We start from the raw sequence: 21673 nt of genomic DNA on the forward strand, positions 1-21673 counted from the left end.
ATACTAAGACCAGAGATCAGTCCATATAATCACAAATGAAGGGCTTGATTGAAAATCATCAAGGACATCTACTCAAGAAGCTAAAAAGCGAGGATATGTCAAAGATTTAAAGAACACGAAAAGAGATAATTTTCCTCTGTATACATCTCCAGAAAATACAATTTTATTGGTCTGGCATACCATCTTTAGGTAAAGAAACAAAAATGAGAGTGTATCGGCTGAGTTGTATGTCATGATTTATCAAAAACATATCTAAAGCACATTGTTTTTTTTTTTCCTCCGAGATTGATCAATTTAACAATCTTTTATTTATAAAAAAAAAGTAAAAGTAATTTAAGAAAAAAAAAACAAATAAGTTTTGGAGATCATCACAATATCCATCTATTTTCTCATATGCATTGCTGTGCTCTGGGTGCTCATCCAACAAGTAAAAGTCCTGCGCAACTCAGCATATTATTTACAAACTCTATTATAAATTTTAATTATTTATTTGGTCGACTGTTATCCCCTCGGCCACACCTGAGGATCACAAGTTTTAAAGGACAAGATGAACTCAGCTATACATTGTATAGCATACGACACAAACTCGCGCGAAGAAAAAACGTGATAGGGTATAGGGTACAGCTCGGGCCGGCGGTTGTTGAATGTTAGAGCCGACCAACCACTTGACAGCCGACCAATTCCTTCGGCACCCACGCAACAACCATCCTTTTCAACTCTCTCTTTTAGGGGTGAATGAAATCGACCAACGTTTCGAGTCACAATGCTTGGTCTGCTTTCGGCGTCCGGCACTTCCTTTACGAAGAAGAAAATCAAGAAACTCTTTTGGAAAAAGGGGCGTAATTCGGGATTCGATCAAGGACTGTTTCGTCATTTGGCTCCCACGACCGCACAAAACGGGGAGGAAGGAAGGGGAGAGGGGAAGGCTGCCGAAGCGAGAGAAATACCAGCAGTTGGGACTTCGTCTCCTCTCGTTTCTTGAAGTCATTGCAACTCCTGAATCCGATCACCTCCGTCCTCTTCTCGGGGTTCGATTCCATCGCCTCCCCAGTTCTTGATGGGAGAGGAAGAGGAGACGATTGATAGCTCGTTTGTGGGGTTTGATCGAAGCTTTTGATCGCCTCCGGCTGCGATTTGGTGGGGATTTGATCGAATCGGAGGGGGGAAGGGGGCGCCGGAGATGAGTACGGGACGGAAGACCGTGCGTGACTTGGCGGAGGAGGCCAAGAAGCGCATCGTGCTGCTCCTCATATGCGTCTTCGGCCTCTCCTATCTTATGTCTTGTTAGTCCCTTACCCAGTTTATTGTGCTTGATGCTTGCTTTCGGCTTTTTGGTTGGTTTTCTTGCGTTTTTATTGGTGTTGCTTCTCGGAATACAGCCCATGTGGGGAAATTCGGTTTTCTTATGATTCTTTCTCGAGGTTTGTATACAGATCGATAGATTCAGGTAACAAAGGTCTGGTTCTGGATGGCGGTGATTTATCGCTGATTCGGGATGAACTGTTTAGATTCGACTATCTTCTTCATAGTTTTTATTCTGTGACTAGGAGTTGGCTGTAAAATACAAAAATTGGTTCTTTTTTTTTCTTTTACTTTACTATTATTTTTTTTAAAGTAGCTTCCTTTGTTTTATTTACTTAAATGAATTTCACTTGAGCAGTCTTTCTTGGAATTATTACTCTAGTTGCAACATTATCAGATGAATTATTCCAAGAGTATCCAGTGCCACTGAATTAGTTCAATACTGTTTCCAGACTCATCTATTGCAAATTAAATGGTATTATCTTTACACAGTGATAAAGATATAATTCGAGGCAGGGTATCGTGTAATGTGCATTTGGGATTAAGGGCATAATATTGTTAGTATATGATGGGAAAGAGAAGACTAGGTTGAGAATTATCTTGATTTTGACATTACATGTTATTAAAGCTGAATCAGTTCTTACTTGGTTACAAGGGACTAAAGTAAGGTAGATTTGGCATTAAGAAGGTTTTAGATGATGGGAAAGCTTATCTTGGGTTGATCTCTCAGCTGATTTTAGCAACTAAAGTATCTAGTAAACTCTGGAGAAAAGATTGTAGAAATTTCCATCGAAGTTGCAAGAAGCAATGCAGAAAAATAGAGAAACGTGCACATTAACTAGCAGAGGGATATGTATAATGGAGTCTTTACTGCATATGGGATCTTGGAGCTTTCACCTAGAGTTGGAGTCTGGAGTTATCAGTAAGCATGAAAGTCATCATGATCAGAGATTAGCGAAAGAGGAACCATTTTTAAAATTTATCTATTTTGGATTTATGAACTAAAATATATTCAGTACATTGTCAAGACATTAACAACTAAGCCCAGATAATAATTAAACTAAAACTTTGCAAACATAATTCTGGAAAGTAAATTATATTTTTTAAGACGATTTTCTACTCGAAGCATGGCTTGTTTAATTAAAACTCACATGACCAACTCCAAGTCGCATGGAATGTAGTGATGTACAAAGTTGCATGTCACCTAAAATTCCCATATGGATTAAACATGAAAAATAATAAGCTGATCCACCATTATGCTCTCTATGAACTCCAAGCACCTCAAACTTTTTCCTCGACCAAACAACAAAGTCTTCATGTAGTGGGCCATTTTAAACAACTGATTCAGGTTCTTCCTTATGGTGTGTCCATGATTACGGTTAAACTTAACCAACAGCAACTCTGATCTGATATAGCTATGTATGATTTCATCCAAGCCTCTCTCCCCTTCAAAATGCTGGATCAGTCTACACTCATTATCTCATGGGCTAATTGTTCTTGAATTTGTTTTTTTTGTTGTTGTTCCTACCACCATTACTGTTTATTTGCTTTCCTTGTTTCTAGAGTCACCAATCATCCTCATTCCTGCAGTCTTTTGTTGAGGGCACGTTAGCCTTCTTGTTCTCTATACATCCAGCTTTTTATGAATCTTTTGGCTTTTCCTCAGAAAAATGGAACACTGTAAGCTTGAATGCATGCTCCATTTATAGCTAAAAACTAGCCATTATTGTGCAAAGAAAGAAGAAGTATTATTCCATTATATTATAAACTTATAATTGTAGCAGTTTGCATGGATATGCAGCAAAAGTACACCAATAGGGTGAAATTCTTAAAAGCTCGTGAAGTTTGTCTGCTTTCTATTTTGGGCGACCTTGCCTGGATACCATGTGTTGGCCCTTGATGGGAATTTAGGAACCAATGGATGTTGTGTTGGACCTAGGTATAGGTTTGCTGCCCATGATGATTAAAATTTGGAATTTTTCTTTGTCAGGCCAGTGCCTACCACACCTGGATATTACCATGCTCTGTGGCACTCTTTAAGATTTCTCTATTACACTGTGACATAGTCACATAGTTTTCTTGCAGTCAAGAGACACTTTGACAAGTTAATATCATTCCCTATGTGAAGGATGAAATCTTTTAAAAAGTGGAAGCTATTTTTATTTGTTTCTTATATAGTTCTGTTTCTGTCATAGCACAGCCATCCTTCTATTTTCCAACTTAGCAATTCTCATTAATGGGGATAAATCAATCAGCTGTCTATAACAAGGAGCCATAAGACTGCCAAGCAGGTCACTTCACATGAGAATCATAGGCATCTAAAACAGAATCTGGGATAACCCGAGGCAACTGATCTACATACATGAAAAGGTGCCTCATATTCTCTCTTGATATTGTCGCAATGTCAACAATATCACTGCTATTGGTAAATACCCATAAATCACCTGAGTTTACTCTCTTGAGGCTATCATGGCAGAAGGGGCATGACTGCGATCTTAAATGCCTGCATCCACCATTCATTTGATTTTAATCTCGTACAACATTATAGGTAGGAGCATATACCTGTGCTGAAGAGTGCAAGCATTTGATGGAGCCATATGGTCTATTTTTACCATTCCCTCTTTCTTCTAGTACAAGAGCCAAAATAAGCAAATACAATTTTTGAAGAAAATAATATTGCATGAAAGCAAAGAGCAAAGTTGTATCTCAATAAAGTTGCAAGAATCCCTTGAATCTCGTGCAAAAAAAAAAAATGGGGTGTCTGATACCATTCCTTGCCCTTTATCTTATCCACTCAGAGATCCTGTGATGCCCGGTTGTCTAGTTCAAGGCGTATAACCTTCCTTAAGCCCCTAGCATGTTTTTGTATGAGCATGAAATATCTTGATCACCTCAACCAATCCCATCTGCTCCCATTCCATGCCAAAGTTTTCCTTCACTATCATTAGCAGCATGATTTACATCCATGACCACATAACGTTGTGTACAAAAAAGTTCTGCCATATTGTGGACATTTGATTTCTGTTTAACTTATTTTGGTGCTAATTACATTCAATTCCGTCCCTTGTTATTGTTTTTCGGATGACCATTTCTCTGTAATCTGTCATGTATTATTTTCAATCTTGATTTTTTTTTAAAAAATGCATAAGAATAGAAAGTTGTGTAAATAATTTAATTTGAAATAACGTTGTTCTGATAACTCCTTCCTAAAGAAATGAATATATTATAAGATAAACTGTTGCATACTTTCTTCTTCTGTGGATGTCACATATGGTATCCTGCTACTTTTTTTATTTTAAAATTTATTATTAGTTCCAAAAAATGACTTTTTACTTCTTTCTTTTTTGCATTAAAAGTGCTAAAATCATCCACATATTTTCCTCTTGTGAACACAAATGCAATATTTTGAGGGTCTATAAAGCACAAAGCCACACTTATCTGTAGAAATATGCACTGCAATTTCAATTTGTTCTTCTTTTTCCTTGCTTATGAGCCATATATTATCTAACTGTGAACATAATCACTTATCAGTGACGAGCTCCTCGGTTTGGGTTAACTTGCCTGCTGCTGCTGCCTTGATAATGTTTTTTCGTTACATATCACTTGATCTCGATGTTCGAAGAAGGACCACAACATCTAACAAACAATTATTGGTTGACCCATCTACTCGGAAGAGATCTGTTGAACTTCTCAAGTTTCCACCTGAAAAGACAGATTGGAGAACAAAGGTGAATTCTCCTGCTGCCGAGGAAGCAATTGATCAATTTTCAAGACACCTAGTCTCTGAGTGGGTGACAGATCTCTGGTACTGCCGTATAACGCCTGACAGGGATGGGCCAGAAGACTTGGTCAAAATTATTAACGGTGCCCTAGGAGAAATATCAAGTCGTGCAAGAGATATAAATCTTATCAATCTTCTTACCAGGTTTTGAATTTTTAGATTCCCTTATATATTATATTTGATAATGATATCTCTGGAAATATTCTCTTTCTTTTATGAAAGCTGTATGATTTATTGCAGGGATGTTATTAGCCTCATTTGCAATCACTTGGAGCTTTACCGTCTTTGCCAGGCGAAGATTGGGAAGCAGGAATTTTTAAAGCTCCCCATGGATCACCAAGATACACAACTGAAACAAGTCCTGTTGGCAGATAACAAGTTGCATCCCGCTCTATTTTCTGTTGAAGCTGAGCACAAGGTTGTTGCTACTCCTGAACATACAACCTTTGTATGTTATGTATATGTATATCTGTTTCTCTCTCTCTCTCTCTCTCTATATATATATATATATATAAATATGCAAGCTAGCATGCATATATGTATCGCCAACTTTATTCATATATTCAATTTACTGCTGCATGAATGTGACATTTGTTATTATCAAAACTATCCTACTTTATATTTCATGATTTTATTATATCATTGTGGGTCTGTGCTTTCACGAGATTCATTAAATGACAATCAGATGCTTCTTTTTATTCTTGCCCATATATGTTTAGTGGCTTAACCAACACCACCACCACTCTCCCCCCTCCCCTCCGAAAAAAAAGGGAAAAAGAGTCATATTTGGTTTATATTTACTTTTCTTATTTATCGCACTATTTGGAAGTTTTTCTCATTTTTTTCTCTGCTTTAACTGTTATCATACTACTCAAAAATTATTTGTATGACTTATTGTATTCATCTTAAAAGCGAAATGATTATGGTTTTGCAAATATTAGTGGTTTGAGATAGTTCTAGTTGGAGATATTGGTTGCATGCATACATGTTCATTTGATTTCTTATGGCCTTTCAGAATGCGAAATTATATAAATTAGAGAAGGTTGGTTCGAGACTTTCACATCATAAGTTTAACAAGGTTGAACTTGTGGGTTCGTCACCCTGTTCTCTATCGGCATAACAGGAGCTCTAACCATTTCTAGGATGTTGGTTCTAACCAACCTCATCTTTTTACTCTGAATAGTTCCAGCTCTTTCTTATGTTCGTTATAGTTCCACAGGTTTTCTTATGTTCATTCCAAAGAGCTCGGTCCATTACCTGTTAATAGCATTGTTTGTCAAAGTTCAAATTGAAGTCATTGAAATTTGATTTTTATGATAGACCACCAAAATCTCTTTAAGGGCCTGTTTAGATGATTGGGCTGAAAATCCTATAGGATTCATGGGCTGGACCAATACAACCAGCAAGATCATAGGATTACAGGCTGGTATGCCTATATTCATAAATACCGAGGAATATCTTTGGAGTGGGCCGAGGTCTTTTTTTTTTTCCTATGGGATTCGAGTTGGCCATTCAAAAGCTGTTCCTGAGTATTTATGAATATAGGTCCAACCTACCCTAAATTCTATAATCTTGCTGGTTGTACTAGCCCAACCAATGAATCCTAAAGGATTTTCAACCCAATCATCTAAACACGCCCTAAATGGATCCTATGGTTTAATCTAAAATATCACTTCATTTTTTCTGAATTTTTTTATGTGGCTTTTGGGCTTATTATACTTTTCTTTTGCTTCAATATGAGTTGGAGTCCTTGTTCAACTTCCTCTTGCCTTCATGACTTCTAACGATCACCTTGAATTTCTTAGCCTATTAAAGTCTCTTGTGAATATGTCCATTTTTCTTTGGTTCTAGTAGGTTTTAAATGTCATTTTTGGATTTTAGGAATTTCTTGAATCTTTTCCACCATTTGTTCTTTTTAGCTGTTTAGTTCTTTGTTACCCTCTTTGTCTCACCAAGTTCTTTGTTACAACTCCTCGCCGCACACACCCCCAACCCCCCCCCCCCACATCCCCACCCCCTTGTGTGCCCTATTTTTGGTTTATGAATTAATTTTTCATTCAAAAGAAGATTAACTAATACCACCAAATATACTTTTTTAAGTCAATCCATAAAATTACTTCTGATTCATTTCTCATTCAAATGTCCCAGGTTTTGCAGTATTTGATGAATGGTCTCATGTCTTTAGTTTTCAAGCCTGAAGACCTACAATGCTCTTTCTTTCGACATACAGTCAGAGAGCTTCTTGCTTGTACAGTTATTAGGCCAATTTTGAACTTAGCTAACCCGAGGTAGTCACTTGTTTTTCAGTTTGTATTACTTTCTTGATGTTCTGCTGCATTTATCTGTTGTTAGTTTGTGGCTTCAAATTTCAATTTGCATCTCAGGCTTATCAATGAAAAGATTGAAGCTTTGGTTCTCTCTTATGGGAACAAGCCTAATAAAGGAGTTACACTATCAGCAGAAGCGGCACCCCTAGTCAAGCCAAATGTGTCTCCAACACTGTCAGCGGATCAATTTTCTGGATTCCTGGATCACTCGAGTGTTGGGGTTGAACTTGTGCAGTTTAGGCATGACCATCCCAAAGCCAATCTAGATGAAGAGACTAAAAGAAATGCTAATGGGATGCATTTTCGTAAGAATCCAAATAATTCTTGTTCTAATTCATTAGGCATTCGAGATGCAAAAAGTGTAGCTATAGGCAATTATCTCAGACCAAATTACATGTCTACAGATACCCAGAAATTAAATTCAAATAGTACTGTTCCTTCAGAATCCAGAAATAATGATGGCAAGAAAATTGCGGCTGCTAACTCTGGAAGCGAATGGGCACGGATGTTGGATATTATTTCCCGTAGAAAGACTCAAGCTCTTGCACCAGAACATTTTGAGAATATGTGGTCAAAAGGACGAAATTACAGAAAGAAGGAAGCTACAAATCAGGTTGCAAAACAAGTTGCACAAAATGCATCTCTAGGGATTACCAATACTTTACATCATTCTGCTGTGCCATCCAATACCTATAAAACACCAAATACTGATATGTCTAAGAGAATCACTGCTTCCTTCCAACATGAGGATCAGTGTCGGGTAGAAAGCTTGCATATCCAGAGTGATAATTGTGATGGTTCAAATTATCATCAGATACCATCAAAGCAAGAAATGACGGAAAACTTTGATGAGGAAGAGGACGAACTAGAAACGGAGAGCTCTTATCCGACTGAAGATGATGAAAACAATAATGTGACAGGTCTTGATTCTCCTGGAACCAGAGTCTGGGAGAGCAAAAATAAAAGAAATGCTGCTGTTTCACACATAAGACATCCTCTTGAAACTTCTGAATTCCGTGAAGCAAAGAAGAGTGGTAAAGGTCATGTCTGCTATCCGAGGACGTCAAGGACTTCATCAGGAAGAAAAAGGTTAAGGTCAAGAAATCAGAAGGCTCCAATCTGGCAGGAAGTTGAACGGACATCTTTTTTGTTGGGAGATGGCAAAGATATCCTAAACGCATCTAATAAAGATTCAAAAGGAGAGGAATTGAGTGATGAACCGGAGGTGGAGATCTTGGGTAGAATTTACAGTGGATCTGTTGCTTCTTCATCTGCATCATCCATTTCAACATCTGGATCATGTCATTCTCTGAAGTATCCTGAAAATTATGTCTTGGCAGATTCATTTCTGAAGTTAAGATGTGAGGTAGTCTCTGACAGAGCCCCCAGCCTGTGTTTGCATGGGATGTGCTTCAATTCTCAATGTGGGTATACTGATACTAATGTATCTAGGCTGATTTTCTGAAACAGGTATTGGGGGCCAATTTTGTGAAGAGTGGTTCAGGAGCATTTGCTGTCTATTCTATTGCTGTGACTGATGCAAATAACAATAGCTGGTCTATCAAAAGAAGGTATACAGACAAGCCTGTAGATTATTTTACTACAATGCGCTTCTGATAATCATGTAATTTGAGTTCTAACTCAGTATACAGGACTTTCATGTTTTCATTGCTTGATTTATATGAGAAATATTGTTCTTTCTGATAGATTGTGATGTGTAGTTTCTTTTATTAGGTTTCGCCATTTTGAGGAACTACATCGGCGCCTCAAAGAGTTCCCTGAGTATAATCTTAGCTTGCCACGCAAACATTTTCTATCATCAGGACTAGAGGTGCCTGTTGTCCAAGAAAGATGTAGATTGCTTGACATATATTTGAAGGTGATATATTCATTTTCTGTTATACTTTGTTAATAGCAAGAAATATGGAAACTAATTCAAGCTATACACATGACCATAAGATAATGTTGCTATGCTTTGCTTTCCCCCACCTTTGTTTTTTGTTGAGGGGGTGGCTGGCAACTTTATGGCATTTTACTTACAAGGTACTGCTAGATCATAGTTGTTAGAACTTCCCACAACCTAGAAGACTTGTCGGTGTGGTTGAGGTGACTCATGTTCCAAGCTGTTGGCATGAATGGAATCTTTTTCTTTGTTAAGAAAAGATGGAATCTTCTCTCCTGACTACATTGCATGTCCCTTCTGCATGTATCCAAGAACAATGGCTCATGACTCCTCTCCAACTTATGAACATTTTTTTTTTTCCTTCTCGGCCCATTTATAATTTTGCTAGGACATTGCTGCTAATATTTCAGTAATACTTCTATCTTTTTCTGTTCCCCAGAAGCTTCTTCAGCTTCCGACAATATCAGGGTCTATAGAGGTCTGGGATTTCCTCAGTGTTGATTCGCAGGTTGGTACCTTGTCTCATGCAAATGTCATCCTTCTCTTTTCCACGACTATCTGTTCACTTCCTTTTGGTAGAAGAAATTACTAATACATTTACTGTATAGTGCAGACATACGTGTTCTCCGATTCCCTCTCTATTATCCAAACACTGTCAGGTGGTCATTTATTCTTTAAATGTGGACCACATTGTTTATCCATATCTTCTTTTTGGTACCCTAGGAAAAAACTTTTCTCACTAAATTAAACCCTTGGCTCCCATATGTTTTGCAGTTAACCTAGATGATAAGGCATATGAGAAGAGTGCAAAGGTTGGCAGCTCAATCGAAGATGTGAATGATCAGTTTTATAGTAAGGGAAAAATTTCAAGTAATGGGAGTAAAGAAGATGCTGCACAGATGGATAAGACCTACAATGAATCAGATAGTTCGCGATTGAAGAAGGGAAACATGGAGCAAAGTTCAGGATTTAGTGCTAGCAAAAAAGGCAATAATCTGTATCAGGATAGTTCAGGGAGTGATTCAGATAACAGGCATCAGAAGAATGCCTCCTGTTCTGGCAAATCTGATGTGCCCAAGAAAGTCGCAGTAACAGAAGCTGATAGTCTGCAAGGGGCATCTGAAGTTGTTGAAGCTGCTGGAGACTCATCTATTTCCACTCAAGTAGGTTATATGATTTTCCATATAATTGCAACATAAAGACTCATGCCTATTTTCTAACTTCTATTTTTGTGCATTTTTCTTTTCATATTCATGCTAAATTATATTTCTTGTGGATCCTGTGAAGTTTCTATTATATATACAGTTTCCCTATAGAACTAATGATGCCTTTCCTTTTAATTCAGTGGGTGCCCCCAAATTTGAGTGTTCCCATATTGAATTTGGTAGATGTCATCTTTCAGCTTCAAGATGGAGGCTGGATCAGGTACGTGTAGTTGTATGGTTAGTAGAATACATAAGTTTGTTTTTCATGGCATCCTACATGAACCATTTTAAAATGGTAGTGATATCCTCTCTCTCCCTAACATAGGCGTCAGACATTTTGGGTAGCAAAACAGTTATTACAGTTGGGAATGGGAGATGCTTTTGATGATTGGCTTATTGAGAAAATCCAGCTTCTCAGGAGGGGAGCAGTAATTGCTTCTGCAATCAATCGTGTTGAACAAGTAAACTCTGGAACCATTTGCTATTCTATTCATAGATCCAATGCTGTAAAACAATTTGTAGCACATATTATAGTTAAAGTATCTGTTCATGTTGCTTATAATCATTATAATGATTGAATGTCCCAATTGCTGGAATTATAACGTATTGTAATCTGTTTGTTCCATATCTGCTTTTAAGTTTACACAAACATGGTATTCAATTAATTTGAGTTAAAGCTTGTCATCAGCCACTATATATATTTTGAATGTGCTAATATATTTGTTCCTTCTTTTACTTTATGCTAAATATAGTGGCTTGATTTCTTTTACTGGAATAGATACTCTGGCCTGATGGAATCTTCATAACTAAACATCCTAAACACAAACGCCCCACCCCAGTTTCTTCACCGGGATCTCAGAAAGATAGCATAAAAGAGAACTTGCTCGCCTCTGAACAACAGTTAGAAGCTGCTCGTCGTGCAAAATTTGTCCATGAGTTAATAATTGGTGAGACAGTGTTTCCACTCATTCTTCTGAATGATTATTGCATTTTATTGACAAATATTGCTTTGGCTCCTTTTTCTTGATGAAGAATAAGAAAAGAATTAAATTCTTGTGTTGAGGCATATCAAAAGGGTTGTACTTTCGAGACTGATTTAATATGAATTAGAGGATGATATTCTTTGTAGTTGCTGGAATGATGTATTTACATCTACTTTTCATTAATATAACAGGCCTCTTATCATTTGTCTTGCCATCTCGTTCCATTATCAAATAACTGTTTGCATGTCAGGTTGGCTTGTAATTTTTGATTTATACCTATCCCATAAAACCGATCCCGTCATAACTGTAATATTAGAAACTGGATTTATTGAGGTTGCCAAGGTCTATCACTTAAGGTTATCAATGAGGTTATGTTTCTCTGTACATGTCCAATTCGCATTGATCGTATAGATCTTCAACTGATTCAAGTTCTTATGTCACTGCACAAATATATCAAGAAATGCTCTTTGTTATGCTTCTTGTTTTATCTTTGGAAAATTCATTTACTGAAAGAGCCTGGACATTTTTTGCGAATGTGTGCTTTCCTTCTAAGTTCTAGTATACACGAAATGGTTTACTTTTACGATGATAATTGCTATGGAGTTCTACAAAGATTTTTTTATATGCACTTTTATGAGTTTCGGCGGTAATACTACTGGAATGTGAGACATTTTCCATATGAAAGGTCATTATGTCGAAATGCTGCTAATAGCTATATAAATTGACGTGACTAGTATAATGTGGGACAATATAAACAGAGAAAAAAAATGCTAGTCTTGAAGAGGATACCGTGGAGAAATACTTGTTACTGTTGCTAGAACAATGGCTTACAATTGGAAAAACTGATATCTTAAATATTCGACAAGCTGAATCCTTCTTATAGAATGCAGTCAAAATGCAATATGCAATCATTATATCGATTATTTTATATGTTCTCAGAAAAAATTTTGATTATCTTAAAACTTTCTCACAATTGCTGGTCCTGATGCAGTAAACAGAATTGTTTCCCATCTAATCTTCATAGTATTTAATATTATCATTGTATTTTGTGCAGACAAGGCACCAGTTGCTCTTGTTAGTATTGTTGGTCGAAAAGAGTATGAGCGCTGTGCTCAAGATATATATTTCTTCCTTCAGGTAATTTTTTTTGAAAAACTAGAGTTCCTTGATTATAACATTATTGGGTAACAAATTGCGACTTGATTAATAATATTTGGAACTATGTTACTTCATCCATGCTGTGGTTGACTGTTCTCACGAATTTTGTTGCCCAATTTAGGGCTTGGTGGCAATTGTCACCAACTCGAAAGCTAATGCTAACCAGCCATAAACTCTTGAAAAGTATGCTTTGTTTGTGAGATGCTTAATGACATGTTTGTAGCCGTTTGATTTGATGTTTTGCTGTACAGTCCTCTGTTTGTCTGAAGCAGCTGGCATTTGAGCTTCTGGAGCTACTTCTTTTATCTGCATTCCCTGAGCTTGATGATCTTGTAAGGCAATGCCACGAAGAAAAAGAGCAGTTCAGAGTAGTTGAAGACAATAGATGAACCTGCTCGCATCAAACTATGATTCATAATTCCAGCTTGCTGAATGTGGTTTTGCTTGCACTGGCTGGTCATGGGCGAGGTAGATTTACTTCACCCAGAAAACATTGCCACTACAAAAATCTGGCTAGATGGGGTTGTTGCTTTTGTGCCATCGGTTGAAGACTTTGAAGTATATCCATCTGTTGTGGGATTTGCTTGGTCTCCCATTAGCCTGTCCGAACGTGTTTCTTTGCAATTGGATAAACATGTCGTATGTCTTTATCCATGGAAAGCTACAATATTTTTCTTCGCATACCACTTGTACAGTTGATTCTTTTTTCCCTTTCCCCCCCAGATTTTCTATACTTGATTTTTTGTAATCAGAGAAATATTGTATCGAGGCATCTTAATGAGATAATTGTCAGTTTTGTATATCTGTTTATACCAGACTGGGCTTTTTTGGTGAATCAATGATGTAGTCGTCACGTTATGCGTGTATTCTAAGTTCGTTGGCGTTGTGGCAGGGCTGTTTATACCCAGGTTTCAATACAAAGATCGGAATGGTGGATAGATGTCCTAGATCAAGCATGGAAGTCATAAATAAATTTAAAATTCATAAATTCATACAGTAGCATCAGAGTCTTGAGGTCAAATATTCCATGCATTTAGATACAGGATATCATGACCAACATGATGTGCCAAGAGCCAAACTAGTGTCTCAACCACGAGTATTTGTGCAGCTTTGGGAAGTCAGCTCGCAGAGAACCCTGAGCTATAAGCACCGTCCGGGTGAGTATTTGTCCCCTTTTGACTGCCTTATGCCTACAGATCCATCGCTTTCATGTAAGAGCTCCTTGAATTCGAAATCCAGTCATCCTCCATCCGAGGGCTTTGTTAGACCAAGCTACCCAAAGTTGTTATTCTTTATATAGATCCTAGGTGGAGTGGAGGTCAAGTTTCTCCAAAACACCATTTCTTACATGCAAGCTAACATTTACTGCTTGTTTGTCTGTGAGAGTTCTGGTGGGGGATCTCCAGCGTTGGAGCTTTGGTGGCATAGCGTTGCAGCTTTGTTCCCCACTCTCCATTTGATTAGGGCACTGCCATGGCAGCAGCCGCTACTGCTAATTTTTAAAACATTGTTTACAGTTTTATGTAGGAATTTCAGATACATAATTATAATTGCTCATTATCACGCTCAATACTACCAAGATCATCAGAGATTTTCTTTCACATTGTTAAGATCTTCTAAAATTCAGAATTATTAGCGGATACAGAAAAATAATTACCGACGCCCAAGCAAACTTCTTTTGAGTACCAAAATACTACATCGCCCAATCCCCCATATTCACATGGATGGAAGGAACGTGATTGTATCTCAACCCAAATCCCTAGCTGCTTGAATTGCTCATAAACAACAGCCTGATGTTGTTTGTCATGCACATGGGAGAGGCGAATTTAGCCATCAAACTGGTGTAGCCGTTTTTACAGGGATAATAATGCAAGCCACCACAATAGCCATGTTCTATATCTACTACTCAGTGATCCAAAAGTTACATGAAACACGAAGACATATAACAGTCCTTGCTTCTACTTAATCAAGATTGCCCAACTACTTAAGCACCATTCCAATAGATGACTATAGAGCTCCTTGGTGAACCATGCAAAAATGGTAAAACAAATACAAAACCCACTTTTCCCTAATAATAAATTCAACCAACATCAATTCGAACATAGCTCTTCAACATAATGCACCTCCTGATAAAAACATTTCATGCTCGCTTCAGATGCAATGTTCCCCATCTCACATTTCTACAACATTTATGACTTATCTTTCATAACCATTTCTTTCAACAATCTAAATCCCAAAATCCATAATCATATATGCCTTTTCCAACCGTACAGCATGAAATCTCCCTCTTAGTGGACAACTGGGCATATCTGGACATTACTCTTCATTTGTCATTTATTAACTGTAAAAACCTGCAAGGTGAGCATCTTGAAATCTAGTATGCAATAAGATAACCTTAAACTATTCGATATTATTAATGCTGACAATCCAATATGCAAAAAGTATATGATCATCATTTTCTTCAGCTACTGACATTTAAGTAAATCATAAGGATGACATTCACCATGTTCAGATACTGTGAGAAGAACGTAGTCAGCAAATACTATTTCTACAACATATTGGATCCGCTGGTCGGTGCGGACATCCATCTGGAGCATATAAAGAAATTTGAAACCAAATAGGGAGGAAGAAAATCCAAAAGGCCATTGTCCCATCTACTTGGTGCCAGTCATTGCAGACCTACCTACACTGGCTCCCATACAGGGTCTAATCCTCCTATCTGAGCCTCTCTTGGTTTCTATTACCCTGTTCAAACCCTTTAACTTGGAAGTCAAAAATTTGTCCTCATTAGGACTATTTCTAGCCCATTTCACAAAAGGACAAAACAATTAAGGCTTGCCTGCCTTTCTGCTCACTTAGTGTTACTCGTAAGGTCCTTCTAACCCATATCTAATTACCATTCTTAGTGCCATTCATAATCGCCTCTTCATAATCATGTAGCCCAGTTCAGTCGAAGACAAGAAGTTGTTGCAGTACCTGCTATCATTTACACCTGTAAGCTCTGCTAGTTGACAAAAGACGTAAGAGCTAAGTCTATAGTCATCTAGGGGATGATGTAATATAGATGAATATCGGAATTACAGTAATTACATTCCAACAGATCTACCAAGAAATAGCTCTAGATTATAACATATTGTTCTAAACCTTTACATCAAAATACTACTTCGAATAGAAAAGTATACACTGACTTCAAATTTGACATAAATCGTAGATCAAACACTTTTTTGCAGATATAAAGAATTGCAAGATCCATACATGAAACTTTTGATCAGTTATGTGCTGCGCTAATGTGGACATGTTGGAAAGAGAGAAACATGCTTATTTTCCCCTACTAGCAATTCATGTCTTGAGTATTGTATTAAATCTTTTTACAGATGGGTCCATTCTCTGTGATAAAAACTTCTTCATTTTACCAAAGAAAGCTGTATTAGGAATAGTCTCCCCCCAATCCCTCCTTTTAGTTCTCCTGTTATCTTCTCTGTAATTCTTTCTTCCACCACAATAGAAGTTAAGTGGCTTCAGCCTTCTTTTCCGTCCACAAAAAAAACAAAGAATTGTGACAAATAGACTATGAATGTTGCACTAGGCATCCGCTATTGTTACATGATTTCCATCGTGTCAGAATATTGTTGTGCAAACCATAACATGCCTTCGAGGTAAGTCATTATCATATAATGAGATAAGTCCCTCATTACATGATAAATCAATCCACGCCAAATGAGCTGCATCGCCGGTCATAAGAAAAAGGTGAAATGGAAAACTCCTTACTTGTTTTATATATATATATATAGACACACACACACACATATATATATAGACACGCACATATATATAAATATTATTAGTATTATTACTATTATTAGTACTAGTAGCACTATTACTATTATTGGCACCATTACTATTATTGGAACCAATACCATTTTTGGTACCATTGCTATTTTTGGTATCATTCCTATCATTAGTATTGTTACTATTACTATTTTTAGTAATATTACTAAAAAAACTATTTTTAGTAATATTGCTATTTTTTTAGCAAAAATGCTATTTTAGCAATATTGCTATATTGCTATTTTTAGCAATTTTGTTATATTTCTATTTTTAGCAATTTTGCTATATTGCTATTTTTAGCAATTTTGCTATATTGCTATTTTTAGCACTATTGCTATTATTATCACTATTGCTATTATTAGTACTATTATTATTATTAGTAATAGCACTAAAAATAGTATGTTATTACTATTTTTAGTACTATTACTATGTTTAGGACTATTACTATTATTTGTAATAATATTAGGAGTATTACTATTATTAGTACTATTACTATTATTTGTATTATTACTATTATTAGGACTATCACTATTATTATTATTATTAGGATCATTATTGTCATTGGTATTGTTACTATTTTTAGTATTGGTACTATTTTGGTTTTATTGCTATTATTACTATTATTACTATTTTTAGTACTATTACTATTTTTCATACCATTACTATTTTTAATAATATTACTATTTTTAGTATCGTTACTATTATTAGTATTATTACACATGCCCCATGTTCTTATGGTCTGCATGCAATTATGCCCGCCGTCCATGGCAAGACCACCTGCTTCCAACATCTCCGGGACACGTGCTTGGCATCATGGGAATAGACGATCGAATATCCACACGTCACTTCAAGATTTTCGGAGCCAAAACAGCTGGCTTGGTCCGAAGCATCGAAACCCAGGATCCACACCCAAAAAATCCTCAGAATAAGTTACTTGGGTTGATCTTGAGATAGATAACGCCACCAAGCCTTAGAACATGGGTCATCACCCATTACATGCACAATGACCACAATGACCAGCCAAAAATAGGAGTGTGATTATTAATCCCATTTAGTGTGTGTCGAATGAGGAGGGGGGGGGAGAAAAAGGTGAAATGGAAAACCCTTTACCTGCTTTTTTTAACTCAAAAGCCAAATCAAACAGCATTAAATGGCTGAGTGGACAATCTTGACATAAAATCCTAAGGGCCCAAATTGAAGGAAATTTTGGTTTTCAGCCTCTATATAATTCAACCCAAGGTTCGCTGTACCGGTCGGTACCGGTCGGTACCGAGCGTACCGTACCCGTACCGATGGGTACCGGTATCGGTACACCAATGTCGGTACGGTCGGTACCGAGCGTACGGTACCGTACCGACAATCGGTACGCCTATACTAGTGCGGCACCGGTACGGGGTTCGGTACCGGTACGGCGAACCTTGATTCAACCACTACAAGCTATCAAAGCCAAGGCCAGGATCTAAAGTATATAACCAAAACCTTTGCACTCGGATAAAAAAGAGGGGGGGAGTCCCTCATTATATGATAAATCAGTTCACGCCAAATGAGTTGCATCACCGATCAGAAGTTTACGAGGCGCTCAACAATCTCATAGCACTCTAGATACGCGACTCTAGATATATTATATGATGCAATGCATAAAATATATCTTGTCCTCCATTTTAATTGCATATTTAGTTAAAAAAAACATATCCGTTCTAAAACTACATGCTATGCATTTCGTTGATCTGGATTTTTGAAAAGCCATCATGTGAGACTTCCCTCGTCAATTTGAACTAAAAACTCACCTCCGTGTTAACCCTCATAAATATGAAATAAGATCAACAAATGCTATAACACATGCAAACTAACAACCAAAAATCCTCATATTGAAGATTGATTTTTCCTGCATCTATAATAATGGATAAAATGACAAGCTACAATAAGGAACAAGCCTTTCCTTAGTAATCTAGAGATAATAAAGCATTCAATCCTAAAATAGGATGCAGTGACTGAAAATTGCAAGCTATTGCATAATCTACTTCACAATTTTAATCCAAATAATCTGATGTACTCCACTCTTTCCAGACCCTAGGCCCTTAGTATCAAAGACCCTTTGTTTATTAGGACTCCTGACATCATTGTTGGAAAACAGCGATATTATCTTATCAATTAGCGCAATTCTTACACTTGGTCCTATATATTCAATCCTCATCCTAACCTTTCTGTGTTACATTAAATCCTCCTCGATGTACACATATCTATCACCCATATTCCTGGACCTTCTTTAATTACCCAACTTCTATGAAGCTATTCTTCAAAATATAGATTGATCCAAAAGCATCTAATTCCTTCCTCAACTTAGCCCAATTCAATCAGATATTTCTAACCATCATTTTCTTTTATCATCCTCCTATAACATCATAAACATGAGAATAAATTTCCATAATAGTTGATACATCACCCTTATAATTATAAATAGATTTCAAAATTTCTAGTGTCATATCAAATTTTGTTATTTTCCATAGTCCAACTGATAGTTTCTCCAAGCACAATTATCCTTTTCAACGACATTCTCCTTCAGTTGTCTAATGGTCCAGTCCTACTTCAATAATTTCAATTATCCATTGGCATCACCATGATTTACCAAGGTTTGGTTACCCTTGCTCTTCGCACACCTAAAGTTTAATCTACATCTCTTATTTCCCCTACTCACTTAATAATTTCTAGATTTCTTTTGTGGCTTATTATTCCAGCAAATCACAATGGATTTAGAGTTTAGTATTCAGGCTTTATGATAATCATAAGGTGAATACTTACCTTTAAGGGGCTTTTTGGCCCATCTACACCAAACGAACAAAAATGAATAAAATAAAAACATTATAGAGTGGTTCCTCATGTCTATGTCCTCTCCATCCCATAAGCAACATCTTCTATATCATTAAAATCAGAAACCCAAAATCAGACAAGCAATGTATTCAAAATGTATTACCTAGGCATTTACCAGCATGGGACATGACAAAATTGAAAAGAAAAAAAAGAAAGAATATTAAATCAAACTTGTATCGCCAATTTACATCTAATAAAATCAAACTTAACAAGAAATTTCTCATCCACAAGACCAGGACGATTTAAAAAAAATTATGGAACAATCTACTTTATCTAAATCTCCTTTGTCGAACAGTTATAAAGTTACGTGTCAAAAAGGCATCATCAAACGCTCTGAATAATTCATCCAACATGAGCAGCCTCCAAGAAACATAAGCCAGACAATGATTTTCATAGCCTGTAGCTTTTCTAAGAAATTTGAATTTGCTATCAATATCCACAACCAAGTCACAATATAACTCTTAATGTAGAAACAAAAAGAAAAATCCTAGCTTCATTCAATAAGTATCTAATCAGACAAGATCGAAGCCACACTCACATTCTCATTAAAAAGAAAAGCAAAAATAGTGGCAAAAGTTCAGCTAAATAACGGGAAATCACAAAATTGTGCATGTAAAGTTCCCCCCTTTTAATGCATTAGAAGGATGCAGAGTCCGCCGCCTTTTTCCTCGGGGCCGCTTGAGTACCTAAATCAAGAACCATTTTCAACAAAAAAAAAAGAATCAACAAATCGTGTCTTTGAATAAGAGAGGGATCCCGATGAGTACCTTCACGGAAATTGGTCTTGAAGCGGCGAGGGACGTGGCGGAGGTACCTCATCCTCCCAGTCCCGGTCGTCTTCCTCCGGATCGCCTTCACGCTCCAGTTATCTACAACAAAGAAAGATCAAAACCCCAGAAAAGACCACAAGAACAGAGAGAGAGAAAGTTTGCGAGGAGGGTTGTACATTTGCGGATCCGGGCGGACGGGTAGCCGCAGGCGGCACATCGGCTCTTCTGAAGGTGGAAGCTCCGGCGCCCGCAGCGGACGCAGAGGGTGTGGGTCTTGTTCCTCCGCTTCCCGAAGCTCCCCGTTCCCTTACCCTGCGATCGGCGGCGCCGCAACCATGGACGGGCGAAGTTATGGTTTCGAAGCAATACAAGAAGAAGAGAACGGCGACGAGTGAGAGAACGGGTCTTACCATCGGGTCTGCTCCGCCGCGGATTAAACCCTAGCCAAGGCCTCCGATATCGAGCGTTTTATTTCCCGGGGACGCCAAGTCGGCACTCGGCAACCATCGATGTAGGTCTTATACACCCGAAAAAGATTTATACCTACGATCACTATTACATCTGCCCGTTAACGGCTGCAGATGAATCATCACACAAGCTGTACGTGAATGGGTTGGGCTTGGTTGGGTTACGAGTTTGCTTGAGATCACTAGGTTCAGAGGCAAGCTTCTATAAAATTCTTCTGTCTTAATACAAAGGTCTCCCTGGCCAAGATTGAATTGGTAGCAGAATTTATTCGAGCTCACTTGACTTGACTAAGAAATAAGCCCATATCAAGCTATGTCTTAGGTTAGGCTCACATACGAGCCATGCTTGAATATTTTACTCACAGATATAAGTAAAGCACCATAAATTAGGGCTCGGAGGTCTACTTGGTGCTTGGCGAACAACGATTTTGCATTCAAATCTTGGATGATGCATCTCCAAATGGCGAGACATATATAATCATAGCGTGCATGAATTCCCCCTACTTTTCTCTCAAAAAAATAACTAAAAGCACAAGTTCAATTTGATATCATCCTGGAAATAAACCAAGCGCATATGTTCGTAGTTTTTTCTTGGTACATCTAAGTGTTCGTAGTTAAGTTTGACTCATGCTTGAATATATCTTTCGATATCACAGGTCAAGCTGAAGTAGGTTAGAGCACAAGCCAATCCATCCACTTATGGGTTGCATGAAGCTAGCTAGGTTGGATATGGTTGGATGGGTGCATTCATTATTGTTATCATAATAAGAAAGAACAAATTGATAATTAACCACTAGTTTCTAAAAGCTTAAGTAGTTAGAGATCGATAGTCTATATAAGTTCTTAACGCCTTCCCCTCCTTCGCACACAAGTCGGACCATGCTTGTAAAGGTATAAACAAGCTAAAGCATCTCAAGATAGTAAGTCAAGATCGGCTTGAATAAATAAATGGCCCCTCAAGTGCAACCTGAACTATGTATGTGAAGGCACAAAAGAGTCACAAACATCTCAAGATAACGAGTCAAGAATAACTTAAGTAGCAACAAAGAGAGGTCAACAACCTGCAAAATCCTAATGCAAA

At 37.4% G+C, this 21673-nt stretch overlaps 2 protein-coding genes across 3 annotated transcripts; one reads left to right on the forward strand and one right to left on the reverse strand.

Moving 5' to 3' along the window:
• Positions 1 to 906: 906 nt before the first annotated feature.
• LOC103708990 lies at positions 907 to 13474 on the forward strand. 2 transcript variants are annotated; one of them, XM_008794125.4, is made up of 16 exons: positions 907 to 1283; positions 4834 to 5227; positions 5324 to 5501; positions 7232 to 7371; positions 7468 to 7715; positions 7815 to 8776; positions 8881 to 8981; positions 9145 to 9289; positions 9753 to 9821; positions 9927 to 9972; positions 10088 to 10476; positions 10659 to 10738; positions 10844 to 10979; positions 11297 to 11465; positions 12556 to 12638; positions 12911 to 13474. In XM_008794125.4, the coding sequence occupies exons 1-16, from the start codon at positions 1181 to 1183 to the stop codon at positions 13046 to 13048; spliced, it is 3381 nt and encodes a 1126-aa protein (XP_008792347.2). In that variant the 5' UTR covers positions 907 to 1180; the 3' UTR covers positions 13049 to 13474. The 2 variants fall into 2 exon arrangements, with proteins under 2 accessions (XP_008792347.2, XP_008792345.2); XM_008794123.4 differs by having other exon boundaries at positions 7468 to 8776.
• A 6255-nt stretch (positions 13475 to 19729) lies between these two features.
• On the reverse strand, positions 19730 to 21502 carry LOC103708991 (60S ribosomal protein L37-1). The gene is made up of 4 exons (XM_008794127.4): positions 20536 to 21502; positions 20302 to 20437; positions 20123 to 20224; positions 19730 to 20041 (listed from the first exon to the last, which is right to left on the reverse strand). Exons 1-4 carry the CDS (start codon positions 20536 to 20538, stop codon positions 19992 to 19994), a joined length of 291 nt encoding a protein of 96 aa, XP_008792349.1. The 5' UTR covers positions 20539 to 21502; the 3' UTR covers positions 19730 to 19991.
• Between the last annotated feature and the right edge of the window lie 171 nt (positions 21503 to 21673).

The sequence above is a fragment of the Phoenix dactylifera genome, chromosome 11 (genome assembly GCF_009389715.1).
Source record: "Phoenix dactylifera cultivar Barhee BC4 chromosome 11, palm_55x_up_171113_PBpolish2nd_filt_p, whole genome shotgun sequence".
Taxonomy (NCBI): Eukaryota; Viridiplantae; Streptophyta; class Magnoliopsida; order Arecales; family Arecaceae; genus Phoenix; species Phoenix dactylifera.